General features: G+C 48.7%; 1 protein-coding gene across 2 annotated transcripts; it reads left to right on the top strand.

The window, feature by feature from the left end:
* Positions 1-1,392: 1,392 nt before the first annotated feature.
* On the top strand, positions 1,393-24,135 carry bmp2k (BMP2 inducible kinase). 2 transcript variants are annotated; one of them, XM_011479769.4, is made up of 17 exons: positions 1,393-1,844; positions 1,964-2,332; positions 8,421-8,539; positions 10,427-10,532; positions 11,544-11,686; positions 13,002-13,123; positions 13,853-13,934; positions 14,854-14,986; positions 15,255-15,358; positions 15,433-15,512; positions 15,632-15,780; positions 16,851-16,999; positions 17,068-17,211; positions 17,953-18,143; positions 19,246-19,415; positions 19,550-19,660; positions 22,729-24,135. In XM_011479769.4, exons 2-17 carry the CDS (start codon positions 2,194-2,196, stop codon positions 23,916-23,918), a joined length of 3,132 nt encoding a protein of 1,043 aa, XP_011478071.1. In that variant the 5' UTR covers positions 1,393-1,844; positions 1,964-2,193; the 3' UTR covers positions 23,919-24,135. The 2 variants fall into 2 exon arrangements, with proteins under 2 accessions (XP_011478071.1, XP_011478072.1); XM_011479770.4 differs by having other exon boundaries at positions 19,249-19,415.
* Positions 24,136-24,175: the final 40 nt, after the last annotated feature.

Consider the following 24,175-nt stretch of genomic DNA (forward strand, 5'->3'; position numbering starts at 1 on the left):
AACAATAAGTCAATAATAATAATAATAATAATAATAATAAATCAATAGTAAGTCAATACAAACAATAAATAATAGCAATACATACATAATAAGTCAATAAATAATAAAATATAAGTCTGTTAATATTATTATTATTAATAATAATAATAATAATAATAATAATAATAATAATAATAATAATAATAATAATAATAATAATAGTAATAATAATAATAATAATAAAATAAATATTCAAAAGAAGTCCAAAAGTGAACAATAGATTTACCCTAAAATAACAACAACAAATAAAAACAATAGATTTATACTGATTCATGTGAGTGATCAATTTGTGTAACACAGATGTTATGGTGTCGGGTTTCAAGCAAACAGTCTGGCCTCTCATCAAAATGTGTTTCCACAAAATGTTTTGAAAAGTCAGACTGTATTACTGGTTGGTACCACAGTGATCCATCTGGGTTAGCTCTTTTTATTGCTAAGATCCACTTTTTCCCTAAGTCTGAATAGTGAACAGTTCAGTCACTGAGTCAGAAATTTTTAAATCTATATTACTATAATAGCCTAGTATGCTGTATACAGGTTTAGCAAAATAAAATGTACATTTATGTTGACAGCAAATTCTCCGTACATCATGCAGCATGTTGATAACAGCCCTGCAGCATCATGCCTGTCAACATGTGTTCTATTAATGAAGCCCCTGCAGCATTAAAAGAAAAAAATTATAATACTTATCTGTGAAATGATATACTTCCTCCTTCATGGACTCAGTTCTCTGATTTTGGCAGTTGAAACACAAACAATGAACTGGTATTATGCAAAAAATGTGTTCAAATGCATTCACTGCAGCAGTAACTTGACCTTACCAAGATGGCGGTGCTCTCCTCCCATGAGGAACCACGTGATGTCTCCTCTAGTGATATAACTCATTGGACGTGACAGCCCTGTTGGATGGTGAACCTCGCGCTCTTTAACTAGCTCTACACTACATGGTATTATTTATGGCTAAATTTCATATACACAAAAGAAAATTTTCCAATAAAAAACCTGATTTCTTTGTGTTCAAACTGGAACTGCAGCGTTATTTAAACTTAATTTCTGCTTCAAAAAATACAAAAGCTCAAAAAACATTTAGCATCTGTAATTCTTTTGGAGTGCTGACATAGATTTACTCTCGCATTTTCTCTTTTCTCTTTATTTTTTTGTTTCTTTTTATTTCTTATTCCCTTTTGTGTTTGTTATTAATAATTAGTATTTTTTAATGAATGCAACACGTTTGTTCTGTATTCAGAATTCTATTGTACATTATATGTGCATAATTGTTGTATTTTCTTGTTTTGTATGTTGCAATTGTTCAATAAAAAAAAAAAAAAAAAACAAAAAAACTAGCTCTACACCAATCAGAACAATGGGAGGGGCGGGGACACGTCACGTTTGGTTGTGGCTCTCATTGGGTGAAGGAGGAACCCACCCCTCCCGCTCTGAAGCCTGCCATGGGGGGAGTCTCCACAAGTTTCCTGGAGGTGAAGGCAGAGAGCGCCCGGGGAGGAACGGTGCCGAGACGCTCCCAGAAACGGGTTCGGCTGGAGCGGCTCTGATGAACGGCCGCTTCTCGGGGTTCGTCTTTGGTTTGCGGGCCGACTTCAACGCAACTGTTTTCCGGGGAACCGCCAAAAGCTGTTCGCGCGGCTGGCAGCCGTTTCTGCTAACGAGCTAACTAGCTAAGTAGCCGCGGCGCGAGGTTCGGGGCGGGGAGAGTCAGCGACCCTTCTGGGACATCCAGGCCTGCTGGATCGAATAAAATCCGGAGAGGGTGCCATTCCGCCCTCGGGGAGGTGTTTGGCGCTCAGGTACTTTCCTCTTTGTTGGCGGGGGGGTCCGTGCAGTTCACGGGAGCAGCGTGTTTGGTGGACAGCTACGAGCTAGCTGTGTGTCACGCAAGCTAAAGATGTGTTTTTTCTCTCGAAAGGGGATGCTACTCAGAAGTCTGGGACCAAGTTTCATCCCCGCACGTCACCGCAACACATCTGCACTGTAATGCGGTGGTACCCGACACAACGCGGCCTCTGAAGGAGAACCGGAGCATGCAGGAGTCGAGGAGCAGAGCCCGGATAACCAGATAGGGACGCAGCAGACTACCGGGAACGGGGTGCTCCGTCTGCCTCCGAGACCAGGTTCCGCTGGTGGACGGACAGGATCATGAAGAAGTTTTCCAGGATGCCAAAGTCCGAGAGCGGCGGGCTCGGTGGGGTGTCCGGCTCCGGGGCGAGCAGCTTCTTCGGGAAGGTGTTCGCGGTGGGCCGGTATCAGGTCACCGTGGAGGAGCTGGTCGCGGAGGGTAGGTACCTTCTCCCCCCGCCGTGCGCCACGTTTTCTGGGTCACAGCAGCTGTTCTCGGTACGGGCATCAGGGAAGTTCTGTTCCAGATAAATCCAGGTAATGAGTTCAGGCTCACCGGGACCAGCCCCCATAGACCGAAACGAAGCCCCCCGCCCACATAGCACATAGCCCCATGCAGCTGTTGTCAACATCCTCCTTCAGCTGTCCCTGTGAGGGTTTGGCCCCCCAGGGAGACACATGTCATGCCAGGTAGTGTCATCATGTGACCAATGAGCTTTGTTAAATCTTGATTTCCGGTGGGCGTGGTGTTTGTGCCCATCCGGTTGTTGCTCTTGGGTGCAGTAATCCTCATCCTTGGACATGTCGGACCCGCTGTCCCTCACTTTTTCACACAAACAACGAGGAAGTTTGGACACAGACAGGTTTTTCTGAAAGTCTTCCCTGGCTGTGAACAGTCGAGATGAGTTCAAGTCTAGTTAAACATCGTTTTTAGCGCTTGCTAGTGAATGTCGGTTACAGTTCACCTGTGAGACTGGTTTTAACCCATCGTTAAGTTGACTCGTAAAGTGACTGTTTCCACCGTAAAGCTTTCTAATGTCAGGCTGGAAGCCTGAACACACTCAGCAAAATTATAAAGAGAAAAGCTGCCCTCACTAGTAGTCATGTGTTTGTGTCATCACATAATCACGTGCATTAGCCGTCGGTGGTTTTGCTACCAAACAGCCCAAGATTGCCTGATGACCTTTGCTCATCAATGTGTCTGAGGGTAGAAAGCTGATCACCACGCACGCGTCAGTGTCCCGAGGTCGTTTCATTCCAGTGCACGTCTAGGATGAGCACACGCTCCAGTCAGACCTGAGAAGCACATCATCACGCCTAAGTTGTGAACGTGTAACAAAAGCAGTGGCGTGTACAGCTGTGGAACATCAATCTCTGCTTAATACCAAATGGAAGGTAGACGGGTGATTTATTCCTCATCATACCAACAGTTTGGTTGAACTTTTCTCTGTTTTGTGAGAGAATTCATTGGGATTTACTTTGTAATCGTTTTGAAATGCGCCAATATGTCTTAACATCATAGATTCACAGTAATCCTGACCCCCACCATCTGTTAAAGATGTTGAAAGGCAAGCTGAGTTTTATTTTGAAGGATCATCCAAGCATGTTGATGAGTATTGATCAACTCCATTCACTCATATTATATTAGACTGTACTTGGTGATAAGATAATTGAACGGTTAATAAATACCCTTCTGTGCTGAGGCAGCATGAGAACATGAACACCTCATGCATGGTGAGTAATGCACGTCTGACAGTCTGCATGGAAAACCTGAGGATCTGTCAGAGGTCATCAAAAACAACCTGACCACACACACGTCATTCAGTCTGCTCTTTGTCCTTTTAAAGCTTTTAGAAAGCAGTTGAACCTTACCTCACCTGAGATTTGACTGTTTTCAGTCTTTGATTCTGTTTTGGTTTAACTAGAGAGAATCAGAACCAACGTGTCAACCTGGACATTCAAACCAGAGACGTGCTGATCCGAATCCCCCGTTTGGTTCCGAGTCATTTGATACAGATATCGAGGCCTGATCTGATACTTTTGTAAAACATTAAAAACAGTTATACACTGACCCAAGTTCTTTTATTAACCTTCTTTATTTTTAACACTTCTGTGTAGTAGGTTCAACAATAACGTATAAAACAGTGAAACTATTGACTAGAAAAGCAACGTCGGTTTGTCTACATTGCAGGATTGTTGCTGTGACTTGATCACTCGCTGGGATGCTTCTGTTGCGGCGGTGAAAGATTTGAACTGGGTGTAGTTTGGCACTAAGATTGTAGGTTAAAAAGCTAATATACATCAGAAGCCCTAGACAAGTACAGATAAAGGGGAAACACGGGTGTTTTAAAATGACCGGCTGTCTTCCTCAAACAAAAACTACTTTGGCATTTTTATGCTACAGGGAAATTCTCTGCAGCACAGTGAGACAAAAAGCTCCTCATTCAGTGTCTGCAGGACATCAGGAACACTGAACACTTTCCTGGAAAGAAACGTGACAATCAACACAAGGTCAGACTCTCCACATTCAGAGTTTGCCATGTAACTCATGTTCAGTGTACACATTTTATGAGCCATTGACATGTGGCGCGAAACCGAATTCCAGCAGCACAACATTTTTCAAATGTTTACACTGGAACTCAGTTGGAATATTTCTATTTAGCGTTGGGGTCCTTTGAATCTGGTTCCTACATTAAAGTTGAGCTTTCCCTTCAAAAACCTCCTACATATATCTCTATGTGGAAGAGAAAAGTTTTTACCTAGGAAATGCAATATTGATAGAATAAAGCGATCAGTTTTTATGTAAAATAAACGTGTTCCAGCTTTTGTAATGGTTTGCATCATTGAAAATCTTTTAAAGAGGCTGAGAAACTCACCGTCTGAACGACTGGTATACAGTACTGGTGATGAGCCGGCACAATGTGTGTCTTTGTTGTAGTGCTGTAGCAGCCTGTGAGAATGGTGGTGCGTTTCAGTGCTCTGTTCTGTTGTGGGCTTTGCGGCCTTTGTGCTTGCTCACTGCAGCTCCTGTAACACCACCCCTCCTCATCCTGGGAGAAAACTTGTTTTACCATCTAAGGTGCACATCGATCCCTGAATTTCGGCAATCTGGCAATGCCTCAGGAGTGCAACGTCCTGAAAACGTTGTGCTGGTTCGTCTACAGACCCTTGAAGAAATGAGGAGTTCTTGGTCAGTGTTCAGAGAACATAAATAACAAAAGCAATTTTACCACTCATGGTGATGGGTGAAACCATTTGTCAACAAATTCTGTTTATGTAGGTGTGTGTGAATGCGGGGGCCCTGGGACAAACTGGGGACCCGTCAAAGGTGTACCCCACTTTGCCCAATAGGAGTTGGGACAGGCTCCAGCAACCCCAGGACCTTGAAAGGGATACAGCCCGTTAAGAAAATAGATGGATGGCATTGTTACCTCTTTATGTTTTATTCTCATCAAGACTTTCTGTCTGTTCAATCCAGTAGATCTAATTTGACTTGGTTAAAAAAAACTCTTTGTCTGCGTCCACAGACGGTCTTATGAACGAGGTGGGGCTTTTTCCAATGACCCCTTTTCCAGCTGCTGATGCAGCCACTAATGGACTCGTCTGGCAGACTGTACTACCTGCACTAAAGCATTGTTGTTCTCCTGCTGGCCAGTGCGCATGTTTTGGTGTTCATGCTGTGCATGATTATGACCATTTACCTACATTCACTCACCAGTGAATTAAAGAAGGGTCTGTAAGGACATAAAGACAATTGTTACACATTTGGTCATATTTGTATTTTTTCCACCATGGTCCGACTTTCAGAGAACGGTGTTTTCTTTGCGATTTGATATACGGTGTGGTTTTACTCTGAACCTTTTTGAGTGATGGACATGTGGCACGAGGTGTTGCATATCTGGGATTATAACTATGGGGGTTGGCTCTGGCTTGTTTTTTTATGATCACAGTAGATCTGTATTGCATCTGAGTCGGTCATCGTATTGACCCTGTTTAGAATAACGGCATTAGTTTTCAGTAACTAGCCAATCTAGATTGTTCTGTTTTTGCATTGCTGTTACTGTTGCTAGATGCTAACTGTGTTCTGCTTCTATGAATTGATTACAGGTAGATATGCTGTGCAAACCAGGGGTGTAATGATTAATTTCAACAACAATTTGATTCATATCGTTTGTGGCTGAAACGATTCATAGTCTATATTGTTTAATTTTCAATTAACCAATACTCCATAGTTCATGGTCCAATTTCCACGGGCACGCCGTGGGTGGACGGCACAGATGGCGGTCTTTGCTAACCAGGGCCTTGACCGTTCCAGTGTGGAAGTCATAGGTCTGATTTGTTTACAGTGATCCCTCGCTATAACACGGTTTACTTTTCATGGATTTGCATTGTGTTCTGCATTCTGATTGGCTAAAAAGTCACTCCGCTTCTTCTCTGCCTGTGCGTCAATAACGCTGTAGTTTAATATGTACACATACGTAAAACAGCTTGCCAAATTTACATCGTATGTGCAAATAATCTTGCAATTTGGAGTTTCTCTAAAACCCAGAGAAAAAAGAGCGACAACAACTGTCAATCACTGCGTTCTTCTCCTGAACAAACACAGCTGCACCGCGGGCTTCAGAAGAAGAAAACACTGCAGAGGGGAGTCAGGATGCAGCGGCTCAGTCTGAAGAGCTGTGAAACACACCTGAGTCACTATTTGTCCCACTGTACTGTGTCTTTTAGTCATAATCATTTTAAATTTTCTCCCGGTTAATCCAATTACTCGGGGGGCGGGGCTAATGGGCGGGGCTAATCTCCGCAATTTGAAGCCGTGTGTTCACATTGATGATTAAAATTATTATTTGACAGTACAGAAGTTACTTGTTGAAAAAACTTCTCTAAAGTACTTTGATCTGTGAAACAAATGCTTGAGCCTGTAAAATGGTTTATTCTGTCTGTTCAATGTATAATAGAGTTTTTAATTGTATAATAATAGTTTAAAAAAATAGATGTTTCTACTTCACGGATTTTGCCTATCACGGGTTCTTTTTGCAACGTAACCCCCGCGAAAAACAAGGCTTTACTGTATTTGGTTTGTCAAAGATTTCATGTCGGATGCTGTTCCTGACACGACCCTCTGTATTTATCCGGGCTCGGGACGGCACAGTGAAACCCTGGCTTGGGCCCTCGTGGCTACACACAATTGGAAAAACATCTTGTAGTTTGCAAAACAAATGGGTTCAGATGTGGTTCCAGGAAGCTGTTGGTTTTTTGGAAGACTTGTTCTCCTGTGCTTTGTTACACCTGCTTAACTGCCTGTTCCTGTTGCTCTGTTGGCTTTCATTTGATTAAACCGATTCTGCCATATTAAATCAGTCGTCCAGACACTGATGGTCCATGTCTGGCCCTGTTTGTGTCTGTATCTGCTGTTTTACTGCATTTTGTCTTTTGTTTCAAGGAGCAGACAAACTCTGAGCAGTGGAGATTTTTTAGCTCTCGCAACTCCAGCTTTTTTATCTTTGTTAAATTTGTGGCTCATCTGCACATGCAGCTATTGTGTAACTCCACTTTTGCCCCTAGGAAACATGTTTTAGTTCATCTAACTTAGCGCTGCTGCAGCTCTAACCCCTCTGTTTAATCTGATAATGTTTGCTGAAGTTACACTCGCTGTTGTAAGTGCGCACAAACGAACCTTAAAGTCCCACGCCATCATCTTTTGATCTATTGTCAAAGCAAACATAAAGACGTTAGTACACCTCTTTGTCTGCAGTGTGATCGGAGTGGTGGTGTAGTAACTGTGATGGGCGGGGCCAGCTTATCCATGCTCCGCCCCTTTCTGATCATCCACCTGCAGACCAACAGATCCATGAACGTCTTTGTTTTCCCGGTCTGAGCTGGAATCTGGATCAGAACTGGACTGATGATAGATCAGCTATTGCTGGTCATTTTTGTTACACTGCTAATGTTGGCTTGGGGTTGGAAGGGGCTGTAAGCTAGTGGGAGAGCATGTAAACAGATGGATGATGGGAAAGGTAAACTTTGGAAGTTTAAATGATTGCACTGTGCTGTTATCTCTTTTCTTTTCATACATGGCCTTCTGCACCTCTGTGATCAGCCCACCTTTAGATTGATTCCTCACCGGGTCCTTTCTGTCCAGTGTTTGCATGTTCTGTGTTTGCATGTGTGGGTTTTCTCTGAAACCAAAGAGAGACTGTGTTCCTGTGGTGGACCTGACTTCCCTGCAGCCCCCCTGTAACCCTGTCTGAGTTGGAATTGGTGATGGGGGAAGGAATCTTTTGTGTTTCCTGTAGAAATGACTGGAGAAAGTGATGCAATGGTAGATATTGTTGTACTTCCTGCTGCGACGGCTTGATCTGCCCTGGTCCAGGAGCAGGCGGTGTGGAGTCTATGGGGCTACGATTACCGACCGCAGGCACAGCAATGCTGCGGGACGCCGTGCTGTACAGGCATGATGCTGAGAAAATGTCTCACTTCATCCACAAAGAGTGGTGTGCCTAAACTTTACGATGTTTTTCCTGCAGGAGGATTTTCTGTGGTGTTCATGGCCCGAACGCACAGCGGCGTCCGCTGCGCTCTCAAAAGGATGTATGTGAACAACGTGCAGGACCTGAACGTCTGCAAGAGAGAGATCACTATCATGGTACGGCTTTGGTCACGAGCCAGCGCTTCAGCTGCAACAGTTATCTTCTTCTCAGCTGAAGCCTTTTGAGCTGCATTCCGGTGCTTTCCTTCATAGAGACGTTCTTTGTAGTGAAAGGCATCTCTCTAAATACATATGTAACCTGCAGATCTCCAGTAGAAAGTGACCCAGCAGGACTTCACTGTTCAAGCAAGCACTGATATGAATGGACTTCATGTTTCCTTTGAGCAGCCAGTCATAATGTAGAGTGACCAGAGGTCCTGGTTTAGGGAGGAGGCAGAAACTCCTGTTGGCTGCTCACACTCGCCTGTCCCTCTTCTCCCCCACGCTCAGGTCCTCTCCCTTGATGGGCTCCAGGTAATTGGTGGGCCCCGCCCAGGAAGAAAGTCATTTTAGCCACACAAGAAGAAACAGAAATGCACATTTTCATGGAAACTGTACATTAAACTGCTGTAAACAAACAGACATAAAATAATAAACAACTCAAATCATTACAAACCACAATGGTAATCAAACAAATCCAACCCCTGCCCCCCCCCACTTTCTTATGCCCAACCCCCAAACAGGAAGTGAAGGCCGCTGCCAGAAAGGAGAGCTGAGAAACCAGAAGTCAATAAACAAATTTAAACCTGTGTATGTTCTGGATCCGCTCAGCGGGGCTGGGACAGACGGGTGATAAGTCGACACAAGCTGCTCACAGAAACAGTTTTACATTTAGATGGAGACAAAATCCAACCATAACTTCCTGAAAACCTCCTGTCATCCCTTGTTAAGCACACGTTGCTTAGCAACAGTCAAATCAGGGACAGCTTTAAAACTATCGATGCTGGTGGGATTTCAGAACAGACGTGTTCATATTTGAATTTTGAATTTCCATTTTGTGTAAACTAAGAATGCCTATACATTGAATAAGGTACCTCTATGTTTAACAGAAGTCACAAACATGCTGGAGTAACAAGCTTGTTTCTATACAACTTTCATCCAGACCATAAACTTGCCCTTTTAGGTCTCTAATGTGCACTTTACAGTAACATTAATGTTGAAATGAACACTAAAAATCATTAAAAGAAGACAAAACTTCCAAAGCGATGTGTGTGGCAGAAGTTCCCGTGAGGTCATGTGATCGATGGCTTCCTCTTTAGACTCCAGTATTTCCAGTTGAGCAGCTCTGACAGGCCTCTGCTTCCCAGCGAGGCTGAAGGAGCACAGCAGTAGCCAACGTTGGCCTCTGGTATGTGTGAGAGCTGTAGTAAAGTGCTGCAGACTGCAGAGGAGCATCCGCCTGCAGCTCCGTCTGCTTCTGTCTGCACGGCCTCGTCACCTGGAACACGGACTTCCACCCCTGCACTTGCCTCAGGTGTGTCCGTGTTCACAGCTCTCAAACATGCCGGGAACTGGGGATGGAATTAACCTACAAAAGTAGGAGGCAGGAAGGAGGATAACAAATGGCAACACATCTCACTATTTCATCTTTTACAGGGTTTAACCCTTTTTCACCCAAGATGCCGCTGGCAACACCTGAACAACACGCTCTTTGATGTAAATCTTTGACCGTTCACGGAATCGCCATGAATCCGCTGGTTCTGATGCGACGTGATGTCATAGTGGCACATTACTAACATAAGGTGTTGTCTAGCTGCTTTTCTCTGCAGCAGAATCACTTCACTGCCATGCGGTGTTGGTTATCAGCACTAGGCTGCTTTTCCCGCTCCAGAATCCTCTGGAACTACCTTCAGTGCAATAAAGCAGTACGATGGTGGATAGAATGTCAACACTGGAGCTGATTCTCTGCTGTTGAAAGGGTTAATCTGTCTAAACCCCCCCCGGTCAGTATTGCTCATTTGTGCTCCTCAGTGTTTTGCCCTGAACTCTCTGTCTTGTGTGTAGAAGGAGCTGTCAGGCCACAAGAACATCGTCACCTACCTGGACTCCACCATCAGTTCTTTTTCAGACAACGTTTGGGAGGTCCTGATCCTCATGGAGTTCTGCAAAGGTACGGCCTGTGTTTGTGCACAGAGCTTCTAACTGTGTCTGTGTCTCTCCAACTACCATGAAACTATAACACGCGGGGCGGTGTAGTGCCCAGGATTTTAAAAGCAATACGCACCGACCACACGCTCACTGCTTTGGTCTTTAAACTGCGATTATGACGTCACCCATTTCACAAAGTAAAATTGTGTTTTAGTGTTTTATGACTCTTTATGAACTGTCCTGATGATTAAAACATTGATGATTTATTAAAAAATACATTAAAATAGTTTTTCTGCAGAAATTGTTCAGACACATTGCATTGTGGTCTATGTATGCCAGTCTAGTGAGCATCGATGCACACTGGCTTGTTGCAGAGACTTCTGGGTTGTTTCTAGGGCTCTGGATTTTGGAATTGTAGGTTCGGACAGCACTAGAAAACGGCGAACGCGCCATACAGCGCAGGAATTCAGACACAACAGAGAGATTCTGCTTTTCTCACATGACCTCAGATAGTATGAAACGAAAGTAGAAAGAGATTAAGCAGAGGAAGAACTTCTGCAAAACTCTTCTCCTTCCTTCAGACTTTCAGTTTTTCTGCTGGGACACGGCGTCTGTGAACAACCAGCCTCCCTAGAACTTTAGTGGTCTTCCAGACTCTGGAGGGGTCAGCGATGGTCTTCTGATAATGTCTGAAGTCTTCTGTGTGTTCCACCAAAATGAGACAATTCAATGAGACACGGTGAAGCTTGCAGACAGTTTGTTGGTGAAACTGTTTAAAAACGTATACTTTCTGTGTAACATAAGTTCCATTGCCAACAAAGAAGTGGGCTTCAGACTTGGGCATCAATGCAGACGACTCTTTTTGGTCAGAGATTTGCTCAAACACTTTTTATGAGCGGGAACCGATTGAAATCGTAGAGTCCTGGATCTATATTCTATCTGGCTTGTTCGGTGACTCTTGCAGCTTTTTTCTGTCCCTTGTTGAACCCGTTCTCCAGCCTTGGTCTTGACGTTTCTGTTGGTGCTCCTGCAGCGGGTCAGGTGGTGAAGCAGATGAACCAGAGGTTAAACGTGGGCTTCAGTGAAGCTGAGGTCCTCCACATCTTCTGTGACACCTGCGAGGCCGTGGCTCGCCTGCACCAATGCAAGACGCCCATTATCCACAGAGACCTGAAGGTGAGACGCCGTTTCCCCTCTCCTCACCCTTTGGGGCTCTGAACTCACCTGTGTGCAGCTAACTTGAGCTTTGGATGGTTTTGCTGTAAGGTTACAAGGGTTTTTCACCTTCACTGAGAACCATGCCAACTGTGGTCAGAGAGTCTCCACAGAAAGGACACTTCATGTTTTCGTTGATATTCGGAAGTGAACGCTCAGGTTCAGTGTTACATCCAGGCTCTTAGATCAATCTGTGACTTTGGATATAATACAGACCTGGTGAAGTGGGGGAGTTTAGAGAAGTCGGCGTCTGTCTCCAGAGTTGCTGCTCTGCTTCTTGTTGGCGTGCTTCAGCGCGTGACTCGGCCTGCGATTCTGACGCCTGTCAGACTTTAGCGTGACAGCGCTGCAGACGACAGCAGCCCCTGCAGTGCATCGATGTGTTTTAGTCTCTGATTTCCAAAGGTCAAAGTTCGTAATAAATGTTTCCACTGAGCAAAGAGCTGCCAGGACGTTTCTGAGGAAGATGGACATTCTGAGCCTCATGCAGAAGCTGCATCGTCTTTCACACATTCCTGCCAGAAGAGGGCTGCGTTTTGATGACACTGCCAAGCTTGAAGCGTCACGCGTGATCAGGAACTATGGTCCCAGGATTTCTCACTACCAACCTTGTTTCACCAAAAACAGGGTGGATCTGCCAGACTTTGGGAAATCCCTGTCCAACCGTCCGTTCATGTGGTTCTTTTTATATTGAGTCTGCATTTACTGATGCTCAGCAACTGATGATGATTTCCTGCTGTGGCTGTACCCCCCCCCCCAGCGCCCCGTCAGTGGGAACGGTCCCTTCAGCCCTCTGTTGTCTGTCGGCTCAGCTTGCGTAACGCCGCAGGGACACAAAGGAGCGCGGGGGCCCGGCCCCGCTCTGCCAGGGGAAGTGAGAGTGCAGAAAAGTCCCCTGACGCTCAGAGCATGAACGGCTTTCTGTCAGAGGTTCGGTCCTCTGATCATCAGAGATCCTCAGCGTAGCGTCATTTAGGTTCCTCTCCCCTCCTCTGCTTTCTTTTCTTTGCGTTCTTTTTGCTCTGATTCTTGGCCGTGCGTTTCTTCTAGGTTCCTCGTCACACGGCTCGTGTTTTGTCTGGTGGTGGTGCTCCAAAATAAGAAAACGGTGACATGGATCAATGCTGATGTTCTGAGCTTCTATGTTGTAAAGATTGGAGTGTGACACATGCAAAGACATGGGACTCTGACGTTCAGTCACCAACACGTCTGTGAACATGCTCGTCACTTCCTGTCAATGACGTTTCCTGTGTTTGTCCTCTAAACGCCTGCACAGGTGGAGAACATTCTGCTGAACGACCAGGGGAACTATGTGCTGTGTGACTTTGGCAGCGCCACTCACAAAGTCTTACTGCCTCACAAGGATGGAGTGACAGCTGTGGAGGATGAAATCAAAAAGTGAGTATTGTTCGGCTACACCTCTGACTACAAAGGAGGATGGCGGTTCTCTGCATGACTCAAACCATGCAGTGTCAGTGTCAGGTGGTAATCTGCTTCATTCCTGTCCGTCTTTGTTCTGCTCGGAGCAGCACTCCGTCATAACATTACAATAAAAGCTTCATTTCCACCATGGATTTGGATCTCTGATGGGCAGAAATCGACCTTTGATCCCTTCAATCTCACAGCTTTAATCAGCAGGAATTCTGCTGGATGCTTCACTCACTAAAGGAAAAGGAGGATTTGTAAATCGGGCTAAACGTCTGATTTGGTCTTCATCAGTGCGGGTCATGTGGACCCACAAGACCATCCATGTTTGCTGCTAGTTGGTTTTCAATAATGGCAGCAACCTTTCAAGACGGATCAGTGGAAGAGAGAATAAATATGTGACTCCACGTTCAAGGCAGATGAGTGACAGAAAGGTTAGAGACCCTCCTGTGTGGGGTCAGAGGTCAGAGTTTGTATGAGGTTCATCAGAGCGTGTGAGCCAGAGATCCTGATGGACTCCTTTATATTCTGTAACAAACCCTTCTTGTCTCATCATTCATTCTGCCTGAAATCTTTCCACTGATCCATGATGAACTGCCTTTCTAAGTCCTGGTATGTTTTCGTTCTCCGCTCGGTGAAGTGTTGTTATGACCTCCGGAGACCTTTGACCCGTCGCTGACACGCCTCGTGTTCCTCCTGCAGGTACACCACATTGTCCTATCGGGCTCCAGAGATGATTAACCTGTATGCAGGAACCGGCATCACCACCAAGGCTGATATTTGGGTAAGACCCAAATATGGTTGGGTGTGCAGCGTCCTCCACACCACAAGCAGGACTCTGCAGTCCCATTCAAGCCTCCTGTGTTTGTCATCAGACGCTGGTGTCCTCGGTAATGCTCAGAGTGGGCTTTAGCTGTTTTCTGGGCACCGTGGTCAGAGCTGGAATCAGATGTTTTAGTGTCGCTGCAGGAATGTGGCTGTCGCTGACTCATCAACTGCACATGAATCACATCAGCTGTACTGTTTGGCAACTTCCCCCTGCAGTGACACTTCCTGTTCTTTCCAGGAAGTGACTCTATATGTTGAGCTAAGGAACAGAATCAGGTTTCTGTGGTGTGGATCCTGTCTGATCTACTGGATCAGCTGTGTGAAGAGTTTGTTCCAATCGTAGCAGATGAAGAAGAGAGATCTTCTTTACTCTGGCTGGTTACAGACACACCGTATTCTCCTAGAAAGGTGACGTCCACCAGAGCCAAGCTGAGAGCAGGTCTGCATGAGGACGAGGACCAGAACAGGTCATTTTTAGAAAAGCTTCGGTTTCTTGAGCTCAGCTCCAATGCTTCTTCAGAAGAGCTGTTGTTTCTGACTCTGATAAAGGCCTTCATGGCCTGTCTAACAGGCTGGAACAGGTGAGGGGCGGTCCTTCAGGTGCAGGCGTGGCTCACAGAGCCGGCTCCTCTGGTTCTCATGTGCTCGACAAACGTGTCCCAGAGGTTTGATTCTCCTGTTGTGGAGACGCTGCAGTCATTTGAGTCGTCTGTCAAAATCCTGGTCTTCTGCTTTTTCTGTTCTGCATTCATGCTGCAAAGTCCAGAGCCTGTGACCCCCCCCCCCCCCCCCCCCCAGCACCTGAAAGACGGTGTGATGGTGGTGTGGGCCCACACATGCATGTCCTCCTGAAGGCTTCCTGCTCTTCTCCTCAGGCCCTGGGATGCTTGCTGTACAAGCTGTGTTTCTTCACTCTTCCTTTTGGGGAGAGCCAAGTTGCCATTTGTGACGGGAGCTTCATCGTTCCGGATAACTCCAAGTTCTCCTGCAGGCTGCACTGCTTGATCAGTGAGTGGCTGATGTTGGTTCATGTCCCCTTCCAAAGGCTGCCGGTTCAACCTGGCGTGAGGCGGGTGACCCAACATGCCGCCTGCAGCGGGTGATCGTGTGGAACAGTGGACTGTGGTCTTTGTTCCGCCGCGCTAACAGCCTGTTTGAACCGGTTGACTTTGCTTTGATTGACGCCCCCCAGCAGGATGTCCACCCCTGTTCAATGTTGGATCAGCAGCACCACCAAGTGGCCAAAGTTAAAGATGCACTTTTGTGTCTGCTTCAGGATACATGCTGGAGCCGGACCTGGAGAAGAGACCAGACATTTACCAAGTGTCCCACTTTGCCTTTAAGTTAGCGGGAAGAGAGAATCCGGTACCAAACCTGTGTGTGAGTGTCTGCACTCGCCCCACTGGCACTTTTGCACCTGTGCAGGTGTTGACGGTTCTGTGTGTGTTCTGCAGAGCTCAGCCATCCCCACATCGCTCCCGGAGCCGCTCACAGCCAGCGAGGTTGCTGCCAAAAAGAATCTGACAAAAGCCAGGTGGTGTGGCTGTTCCTGCAGGCTAACACTTCCACGCACACCGCCACGCTGGTTACAACATCACAGACGGTTTGGAGGTTTGTTGGTTGTTGGGTTAAAGGTCAAATTCTTCTGTCCAGGATAACCGACTCAGTGGTTCCAACTGAGACCTCCATAGCTCCTAGACAGAGACCAAAGGCTGCAAACTCCAACGTTCTCCCCCTCGCCAACACCGTCACCCCGGCCAAGATGACCGTGCCTTCCACAGCCGTCAGCAACGGCCAGAAAGGTAACGGATGGGTCCAGTGTGACGGCACAGCCATGGTTTAGCCTGTTTCATGCTAACCAGCTTGGATTTGAACTGCAGCTTTTTAAAAAAAGCTTTAAAGGTTGGCATGAAAGCAAGGCTGCAGAGCCAAAGCAAAGACGACGTGCACAGACCAAAGCACCTCCTCCTTGTTCATTCTGTACCAATAAAGGGAGGAAGCTGTTTGGAAGCAGTCATGGCAGTATTTCTATTCACTAGAACTGAAGTTTTCATCCACATTATCTGTTTTGATCCATGCATTCAGACTCTTTTTTTATTAATATCTGTGAGGAAACTGGAGATTCTAAACAGGACTGTAAAATAGGTAAATTAGGCTGGTTCGTTCCTTTCAGTTTCCTGCACACAGAAATGAATGAATAATGACTCAGAGACTAAACTTAGCTTCAGTGAAGATTTACTCCGCACAAATTTGTACGAAGGGTTACAGACAGATGAACAGGGTTGCTGCATCAAAGTCCAAACAACGGAGCTCAAAGTCTGAACAAAGAAAACAGGGAAATGGGCTTGGTATGTGAGCCCTGCATTTGCATATTCAGAAGGTCTTCCAACGCACAACGATGTGAAAATCACAGCCACAGACTGTTGCAGGCTAGGTGCTCGAAGGTCAGAGAGCTTAAAGTGTCAGATCTCTCTGAGGTCACAGACATCTGCCAGGACACCAGCACACACAAAGATGAAGGGGAGGAGACTGAAGGAATGTCACCAGACAACAGTCTTGGTTGTGCAAATGTAATATAATTTTGAGGTGATAATACATAGTGAATCAAGTTTAAACCATCAGTGTAATAAAAAGTAAAAGTTAGTGTAATAAAAGGTAAAGGGGAGTTTCTAACTTTTCTGTTTCTAATTATTCCTAACAATATCCTTATTGTTGTACCGTTTGGTTACAATAGGTGTCACTTATGGCATTTCTTATTTCTTTGACTTGATGAAGTATTTCAGCTTCCTTTTCTGTCAACAATCACACCAGCTTTTTCCCAGGAAAAGCCTTTCTGCTCGTTTTCACCACACTCTTCATTTGGACCCCTCAGCCCCCACTACCAGCTCTGGACAGCCTTCCATGCAGGCCCAGCCGAGCTGTCTGCAGAACCGAATCCTGCAGCAGCTGCAGCCAGGTGATCTGCGTCTGCAGCAGCTGCAGCAGCAGCCTGCAAATGTGCAGCAACTCCAGTACCTGCAGGTACGGACACGCACAGCTCAAGGTTTTGGGTTTTCACACTGAGCTCTGACGGACATGACTTTGCTCAGTACCAACAGGCAGTGCAGCAGTCCCTCCAGCTGCAGCAGCAGCAGCAACAGCAGCAGCAGGTCTTGCTCCAGCAGCAGCAGCAGATGATGATGATGCATCCCATGTACCAGCAGCAGGTCGCTCAGGCCCAGTATGCGGCTATGGTGAGTTCTGGAAAGAGTCTGGATTTGACCCAATGGCTGCCAGGACGCAGTGTACTCAGTGAAAAACTGCAGACTTCATCCAAACACATTGAGGCGCAGCGTGAGGTCCATGATCCATTCCATGTCAGAACGGATCCGTTTTGTTCAAACCTGGCAGCAGGCCGTCTTCACTCTTCACCAGCCACTTGCCAAGCAGCATCACAAGCAGACGCTCAAACTTCCTGCTGAAAATCCGTATTTACGCAGCGACGGAGTCAAACACAAACACAGGTCCTCCAAACATGCAGGAAGGGTGGCTCCATTTTTAGCCCGCTCTCCACCAACTGCACACCATCTGCTCCACTTCAGAGGCAATCTGGTTCCAGCAAAGCCACCAGGACTCTGGAAGGCTTCAGTCTAGCACCAAAGGGAGGAGCTTCCACTGACACCTCCGGTTCTCAAGACGCCGCCTGCCCCGGCGCTTCCTCACTGGTCCACTGTGGCCTTTGGCTCTGGCCTCATCAGGAGCACAACAGTCCTGATCGGGCCCTGACCCAGAAATCTGCTAGAGCTGTAATGAAACGGCCATGAATGCATGTTTTCATGTATCGTGTTTCTTCTCTAACAGATGTTAACGCTCAATAACCATTTGCTGCTGTGTGTTTGAGGACTTGAACTGTTTTGAAATGTTTTCTTTCATTGCATCTCCATGAACTCAGTGGTCCGCCCCTCATTCCCTCCCTCCTCCTCCTTCCCCAACAGCTGCACCAGTACCAACAGTCGTTTGTGCAGCAGCAGCAGCAGCAGCAGCAGCAGCAGCAGCAGCAGCAGCCTCTTCCCTACACATCTTCCCCTTTGGAGTTCCTGGGACCCTTTAATGCCTCCACTCCCACTGCTGGGGCCGCTCAGATGGGAGGACCGTCGGCTCTGGATCCTTCATACGCCACCCCCAGGTAACATACCGGATTCGCCTGTGGGTGGGAGGGGCAGAGTCACTGCTGCAGCTTCAGCTCATATTGAGAAGATTAAACATCTCTTGAGGAACTGTGTTACTATGGCAACACTAAAAGTCAATGGACTCAGAGCTGACCATTTCCCTTTGCTGCTCCCATGTGACGCTTTGCTGAGGCGTTTCACTCCGTCTAAAAACTCCAGGTGGATTGTGGCCACACCGTGTGGTGTGGAGCTGACCACTGATCAGGGTATGGTGGCCCCAGAGGTCTAAACAGGAGGAGGGTTTGGACACCGGGGAAAATGGGATAGAATGTCGGTTGATGCTCAGTAAATGATGTCTGCCATTTGCTTTCACTTTTTCAAATGCTTTTTTATTTCATAACACGCCTTGCTGAGGGTCTTAACCGGCGTTTCTCTGCCGGTTAAGACCCTCAGAGCGGTGGTCCCCAACCTGTTAAGCGCCACGGACCGGTATGGCGTCACTCTCAATGTTATCAGGGCCGCTCTTGAACAGGTAGCAACGCTACGATGAAGGAGGAACAGAGTCGTGACAAGACGTGTCCTGAGCTTTTATTTTGACATGATGACATTGTACATGGCACAGGTGTCACCCCCCCACACACACTCATGGTGCTACAAAGATGCACTGTCTGTTAAATGTAGCTTTCTTTTTTTGGGTCTTTGTCTCCTGGATCTTTTCCACTTTGGCAAAGAAACTTTCCAGACGTTTGTTTTTTACCCATTTTCTAGCTGCTGGGTTTTATTTTTGCGGTAACCGGTCACGTGACCCAGAAGAGCGCCTTGGCCTGCGTCAAGAGTGACAGAGACGCATGGAACATTTTTAAAAATAAAACATCTTTTAGACTCTGAAATAAATAAAACAGAAGTCATGTAAGTCATTTATTCTGACAAGTCTTTCTCAGATGTTTGGACCATCGTGTTCCACGGAGAAAAGTATAAAAGCTGCAGCTCCTCCACAGCTTTGAACGGTTGCCATGGTGACATACGTCCTTTGATGGCGGCACCTAGAGCGCCCAGAGAGAGAGCTGCATCTCTGTGTGTCTGTCGCCACCATTGTCAGGTCTTGTTGTCTTCCCACAGCAGTAGAACCCCCCTGCTGGTCTCCGATGGAATGGCCCCTCCCTCTCAGAGCGGCGGCACCATCAGCCACCCCCCCGACATGTCGAGCTGGAACCCTTTTGGGGAGGATAACTTCTCCAAGCTGACGGAGGAGGAGCTGATCGACCGGGAGTTTGACCTGCTCAGAGCAGGCAGGTGACCTTTGATTCTGGCTCTGCTGAAGCACGCCGGCGGTTTGGGGGGAAACGCTCTCAGGGCTTCACTGAGGCGCTTTCAGCGGGAGATTCTGGAGATGTGCTCATCTTTGTGTTTGTGACCTGCACAGAAAAGCCAGCGGAGAGGACGGCCAGCGCCGAGGCCGACCGGCCGCCGCCGTCCGCCAAGCCCCTCCCATCAGAGGACCTGTTTGGTTCCAGCCCATTTGTGGCCAACGCAGGCAAGTCTTAGAGGATGTCTGCCATGAGGACTCGACACTGTGGAGCGGCTGACCCTCAGGCCTACAGCGGACCTTGTCTAGCCAGACGTTTCCTGGTGTCACATGTCAGATAAGTGAAACGGCGTGGAGTTTAGGCTCCTCCTGTTTCAGGAAGCAGACGGAGCTGCTTCAGGAGGGACGAGCGCCGTCTTTCTGCCTCTCTTTTGCCGTTACAGACATTGGGTGAGCAAAGGAGGAATGTCCTCAGCCAGAACCCCCCCCCCCCCCAGAACCAATAAGAGCTGAATCTCCCAGCAGCCTCGGCTGCAGCGCCGTCAGTTCGTGGAGAAGCGTAGATCAATTAAAGGGCTACACCATGTTTCCTCGTCCCTGCAGCTCTCCGTCCTGAACAGTCTCGTTTCTCTGTCAGGAGGCGCTGACCTGCTTCATGTTCAGGTCTTTACCGCCGCTCCGCTCGGGGTCAAAGGTCACACCGGGAGCAGCTCAGATGTTTGCTTTTCAGATTTGGTCAGAAAGATCCGAGACGGCGAGGAGGGGCTGCAAAGTGACCCGCTGGTGCAGCGGCGGCTCGTGGAGAGAGCGGGACATGTGGGCGGGGCTGGAGCGTCACTAAAACGCCATCAGCTGCTGACAGAAGCCTCTAAACGGTCCCACAACAGATTGTCGGCTACAAGCGTACCGGGACAACTAGTCCTCTTTGAAGCCTTTGACCTCGGAAACACTGACGGTTTGGAGAAAATCTTTCCTGTGGCCAATTTGCAACCTTCAGTTCTGTTTTCTCCAAACAGTCGTTGTGGTTCCTGATGAGTCGCTTCTTCTCAGTTCAGTTCAGAGTTTTGGCGGCGTCACACGCGTCTTGATGAGTTGTAGCTCAAGCTTTCAGGGCAGACGGCGCCGTCCGCCTCTGTCTGCTCCTTCCTCCTCAGAGGGTTAGGGTCTTCATCTGTGGGACCCTCAGGATTCAGTTCAGACACCGGGAAGATGCCGACAGGAACAGTTTTTGCCCTGCTGGGTCTCCTTGGCAGCCCCCTCCTCGCCGTTTGTCTCCAAAGACAAAGCCTTGAAAGTCAAAGTGAACCTGAGACGTCATTCTTCCTGTTCAACGGCAGCAATAAGTTTCTGTGCCTCAGCACTCGCCGTGCTGCAGAGTCCGGTCCCGGTCCGGGGCTCCGGTCCCGGTCCGGGGCTCCGGTCCGGGTCCGGGGCTCCGGTCCCGGTCTGGGGCCCCGGTCCGGGACTGCGCTGTGTGGAGTGACGCGTCCTAAACTCTTAGGCTGCTTTTCCAGCAGCTCACGGCTCGGACCAGCAGGAAAACGATGCAATAGAACCTGCCAGCACTTGAATGTTTTTGTTACTTTTGGATCAGAGAAAAACCAAACGTAGAAACGTCCTGCCATGAACAGCCTGCGCAGCACCTGTGCCATCAGTCCGTCAGCTCACCTGCTTGCTTTAGCGTGCATGCGCCCCCCACCGGGTCAACACCTCCATCCATCAGACGTGAACGCTGCTTCTAGCAGACGTCTGTTGCAGCCTCTGCTGTGCTGTTGGCAGGAGGAGCGTCACCTGCTGTAGAGCAGGGACAGGAGCCAGGCTCCACCTTTGGGGGGGAGGGGCTTAAAGCACTAAAGTGTTGGCTAGAAACTTAAATGACACTTGATGTGGTGAAGAACCTACTGTGTGGTGATGAGGAGGAGGTGTTGACCTTCATCATAATGACATGTAAAGCATTCATCCTGGGGGGCTGCATGTTCACCTGAGCTCCTCCCCCTGCTGCTCCCCGTCCTCCTGCTCGTTCTCCTCCTCCCCCTGCTGCTCCTCCCTCTGCCCCTGGGGGAGCAGCTGAAGGTAGGTTGTGGCCCCGCCTGTGTGGTTCCTCATGGAGTGAGACAGCCATGCTCAGAAACATCTTGTTCATGTGTTTTGGTGTTCAGAGACTCAGTTTGTCTTGACATGTTTACAGTCTGAACATCTGTGCTTTTCTTTTTGTCAAACGTTTTTTATCTTTGCGGAAGCGTCTGAAGCGGCAGTCGGATGTAGTTTTTGTTCCTGTCCTGAGGCAGAACTGTTCTGTACCTCTGTATCATGCTGTGAATGTTCCTCTTTACAGGATGTTGCTGACAAATAAAACTCATCAAATACCAACGCGCACTTTGGTTCCTTCTTTAAAGGCGAGCAAGATGTTCCTGACGCAAACATGGCTGTCTCAGCGCGCTCAGCTCCCGCCAGAGCTCCGCCTCCTACCGCGTGCGTTTATGTAGGAGTGGGCGGGCAGACAGTGGTTCTGTGGGTCGAAGCGTTCCTACAGCCCTTAAGGTCGTCTTCAGCGCTCCTGCTTCCTGTTTGGGGGTTTCCTCTTTCTGTTCCGTCAGCAGAAGCACATCCCTCAGAAAAGCTCTGAGGTGTAACGCAGTCACAGCAGATCACGTGACTCCGTGGTTGGGGGGGGGGTTTAGGATGATTGGTCATGTGACCATCAGGAAAGGCGGCGGGGGCTGATGGAGGTGTCTGCATTGGAGATGGAGATGAGCTGAACAGACGCACACAGCAGCGGTCAGAGTTGCTGCTTCCTGCAGCGCAGGCGGATCGTTTCTTTAGGGACTGATTCCGTTTACAGGTTTTCCTCTAAAGTTTCTTTTAGACCTACAGACCCCAGTTTGGCGCTTAAGAGGCGTGACCGCTAGAGCTTCAGTCACGTCTGCTGGGTGAGCGGGAAACGAAGGGGAACGGGGGCGGGCCTGCCGTCTTCTCAGCACGCGACCACGCAGACGTGTCATTAACTGTAGTGACGGGCGTCCGTCCGGACAGCGGGAGCTGGGGCGTGACCTTTGACCTCAGCCTATTTCTTTGCAGCGCTGCAGCTCGAGCGTCCAGATGTTCCTCTAGTGCTTGGGTGGGTTAACCCTGGGGGCGGGGCCTAATCATTCTGCAGTAGACTGGGATCTTTTGTAGAGCGTCTCACGCCAGCTGAGCGTCAGGATCGGTTCCTCGTGATCACCTGAATGTTAAAGCCCCTCCCACTGGGTCTCCATGTCTGCAGCTTCAGCTTCTCTTGTGTCTTCCTCCTGCAGGTGGAGCTGCCACCAGAAGGGGGGAGGAGGCCTTCCCCCCCGCCGGAGCCAAGGGGCCCAAAGCGGGTAAAAGGAGCTGCTGCAGACCCGGAGACGAGTCCGACAGCGACTTTGAGTCAGACCCTCCTTCTCCAAAGAGCAGTGAGGATGAGGAGCAGGAGGAAGAGGTCCTAAACAGCGAGCAGAGCGAAGACACCGAGCCAGAGAACCTGGGACAGAGACCTTTGCTGATGGACTCTGAGGAGGAGGACAAACGCAGCTCTGATTCAGAGTCTGAGCCCCCCAGGCCTAAGAGCCAATCCAAGAAGCCTGCAGGCAGCGAAGGAGGAGCCTCTGCTCCCAGCACCTCCCACCCACCAGAGGCTGTAGACGTGTTTGGGGCCGTGCCCTTTGTGGGGGCCTCACAGAGTCCTGGTGTTTTTGCCTCAGCCCCTTTTAGGCAGGAGGAGGAGGAGGAGGAGCCGGCTGCAGAGGAGCTGGACGTCTTCATCAAAGCTCCTTTCAGCAGGAACCCCTCCAAAACAGGAAGGAGCAGCAATGAGGGCCAAACGCCCCCCCTGTCCCCCGATTCCTTTGACGTCTTTGGATTGTCGCCCTTCCAGCCGGGCCCTGCAGGACCCCCTCCAAGCACCTCCAGGAGCGCAGAGAACGTCTGCCCCCCCCAGCAGCGGCTGAAGCCGCACGGCCTGCAGAAGCTGTCCTCCCGCCACAGGAAGACCAAGCAGGAGGCGGCCGGGGGGGGCGGCAAGCGTCACCACGGCACCCCGACCGGGGGCCGCAAGAACAGCAAGCCCCTCTACCGCACCCCCGAGAAAGTCCGCAGACACAAGAAGGGGGGCCGCAGGGACTCTCAGAGCAGCAACGAGTTCCTGAGCGCCTCCGACTCCAAGGAGAACATCAGCGTGGACGTCCCCATGCCCGACGGGAGGGACAGGGACGACATGCCTCTGGACCCGTTCGGGGCCCGGCCCTTCCACCCTCAGGACGGGGGGCGCCATGGCCAGTACCCGTGCCTCAGTGAGGGTCAGAGCGACGTGGGCGGAGCCAACGGGAAGGCCTGGGACGGCGGCCGAAGCATGGACGACTTCGGGGCGGTGCCCTTCACAGACATGGTTATCGGGGGACCCCAGCAGGGCCCCCCCCAGGACCTGGACCCCTTTGGAGCCGCTCCCTTCCCTTCCAAACACTGACCCCCCCCTTGATGCAGCCTGGGCATTCTGCTGCCTTAAGTTGAAGCACCACGAAGCCTTACCTCAGCTGGCGATGCCTTGCTGCACGGTACCTCGGCAGCCAAACGCGTCACGGCGCCGCCTTAATCCCGCCTCCTCCGGACGCTTGTTCGGGTTCTTGTAGCCTCTAACATGTTTTATGTCGACTTTCAGAAAAAATGAATAAAAATAAATGTAATCTGGTCGTCCTTTTTCACAGACGGGACGCTTTGGACCCA

This window comes from Oryzias latipes, chromosome 9 (assembly GCF_053564925.1).
Source record: "Oryzias latipes strain Hd-rR chromosome 9, Olatipes_Hd-rR_3.1".
Taxonomy (NCBI): Eukaryota; Metazoa; Chordata; class Actinopteri; order Beloniformes; family Adrianichthyidae; genus Oryzias; species Oryzias latipes.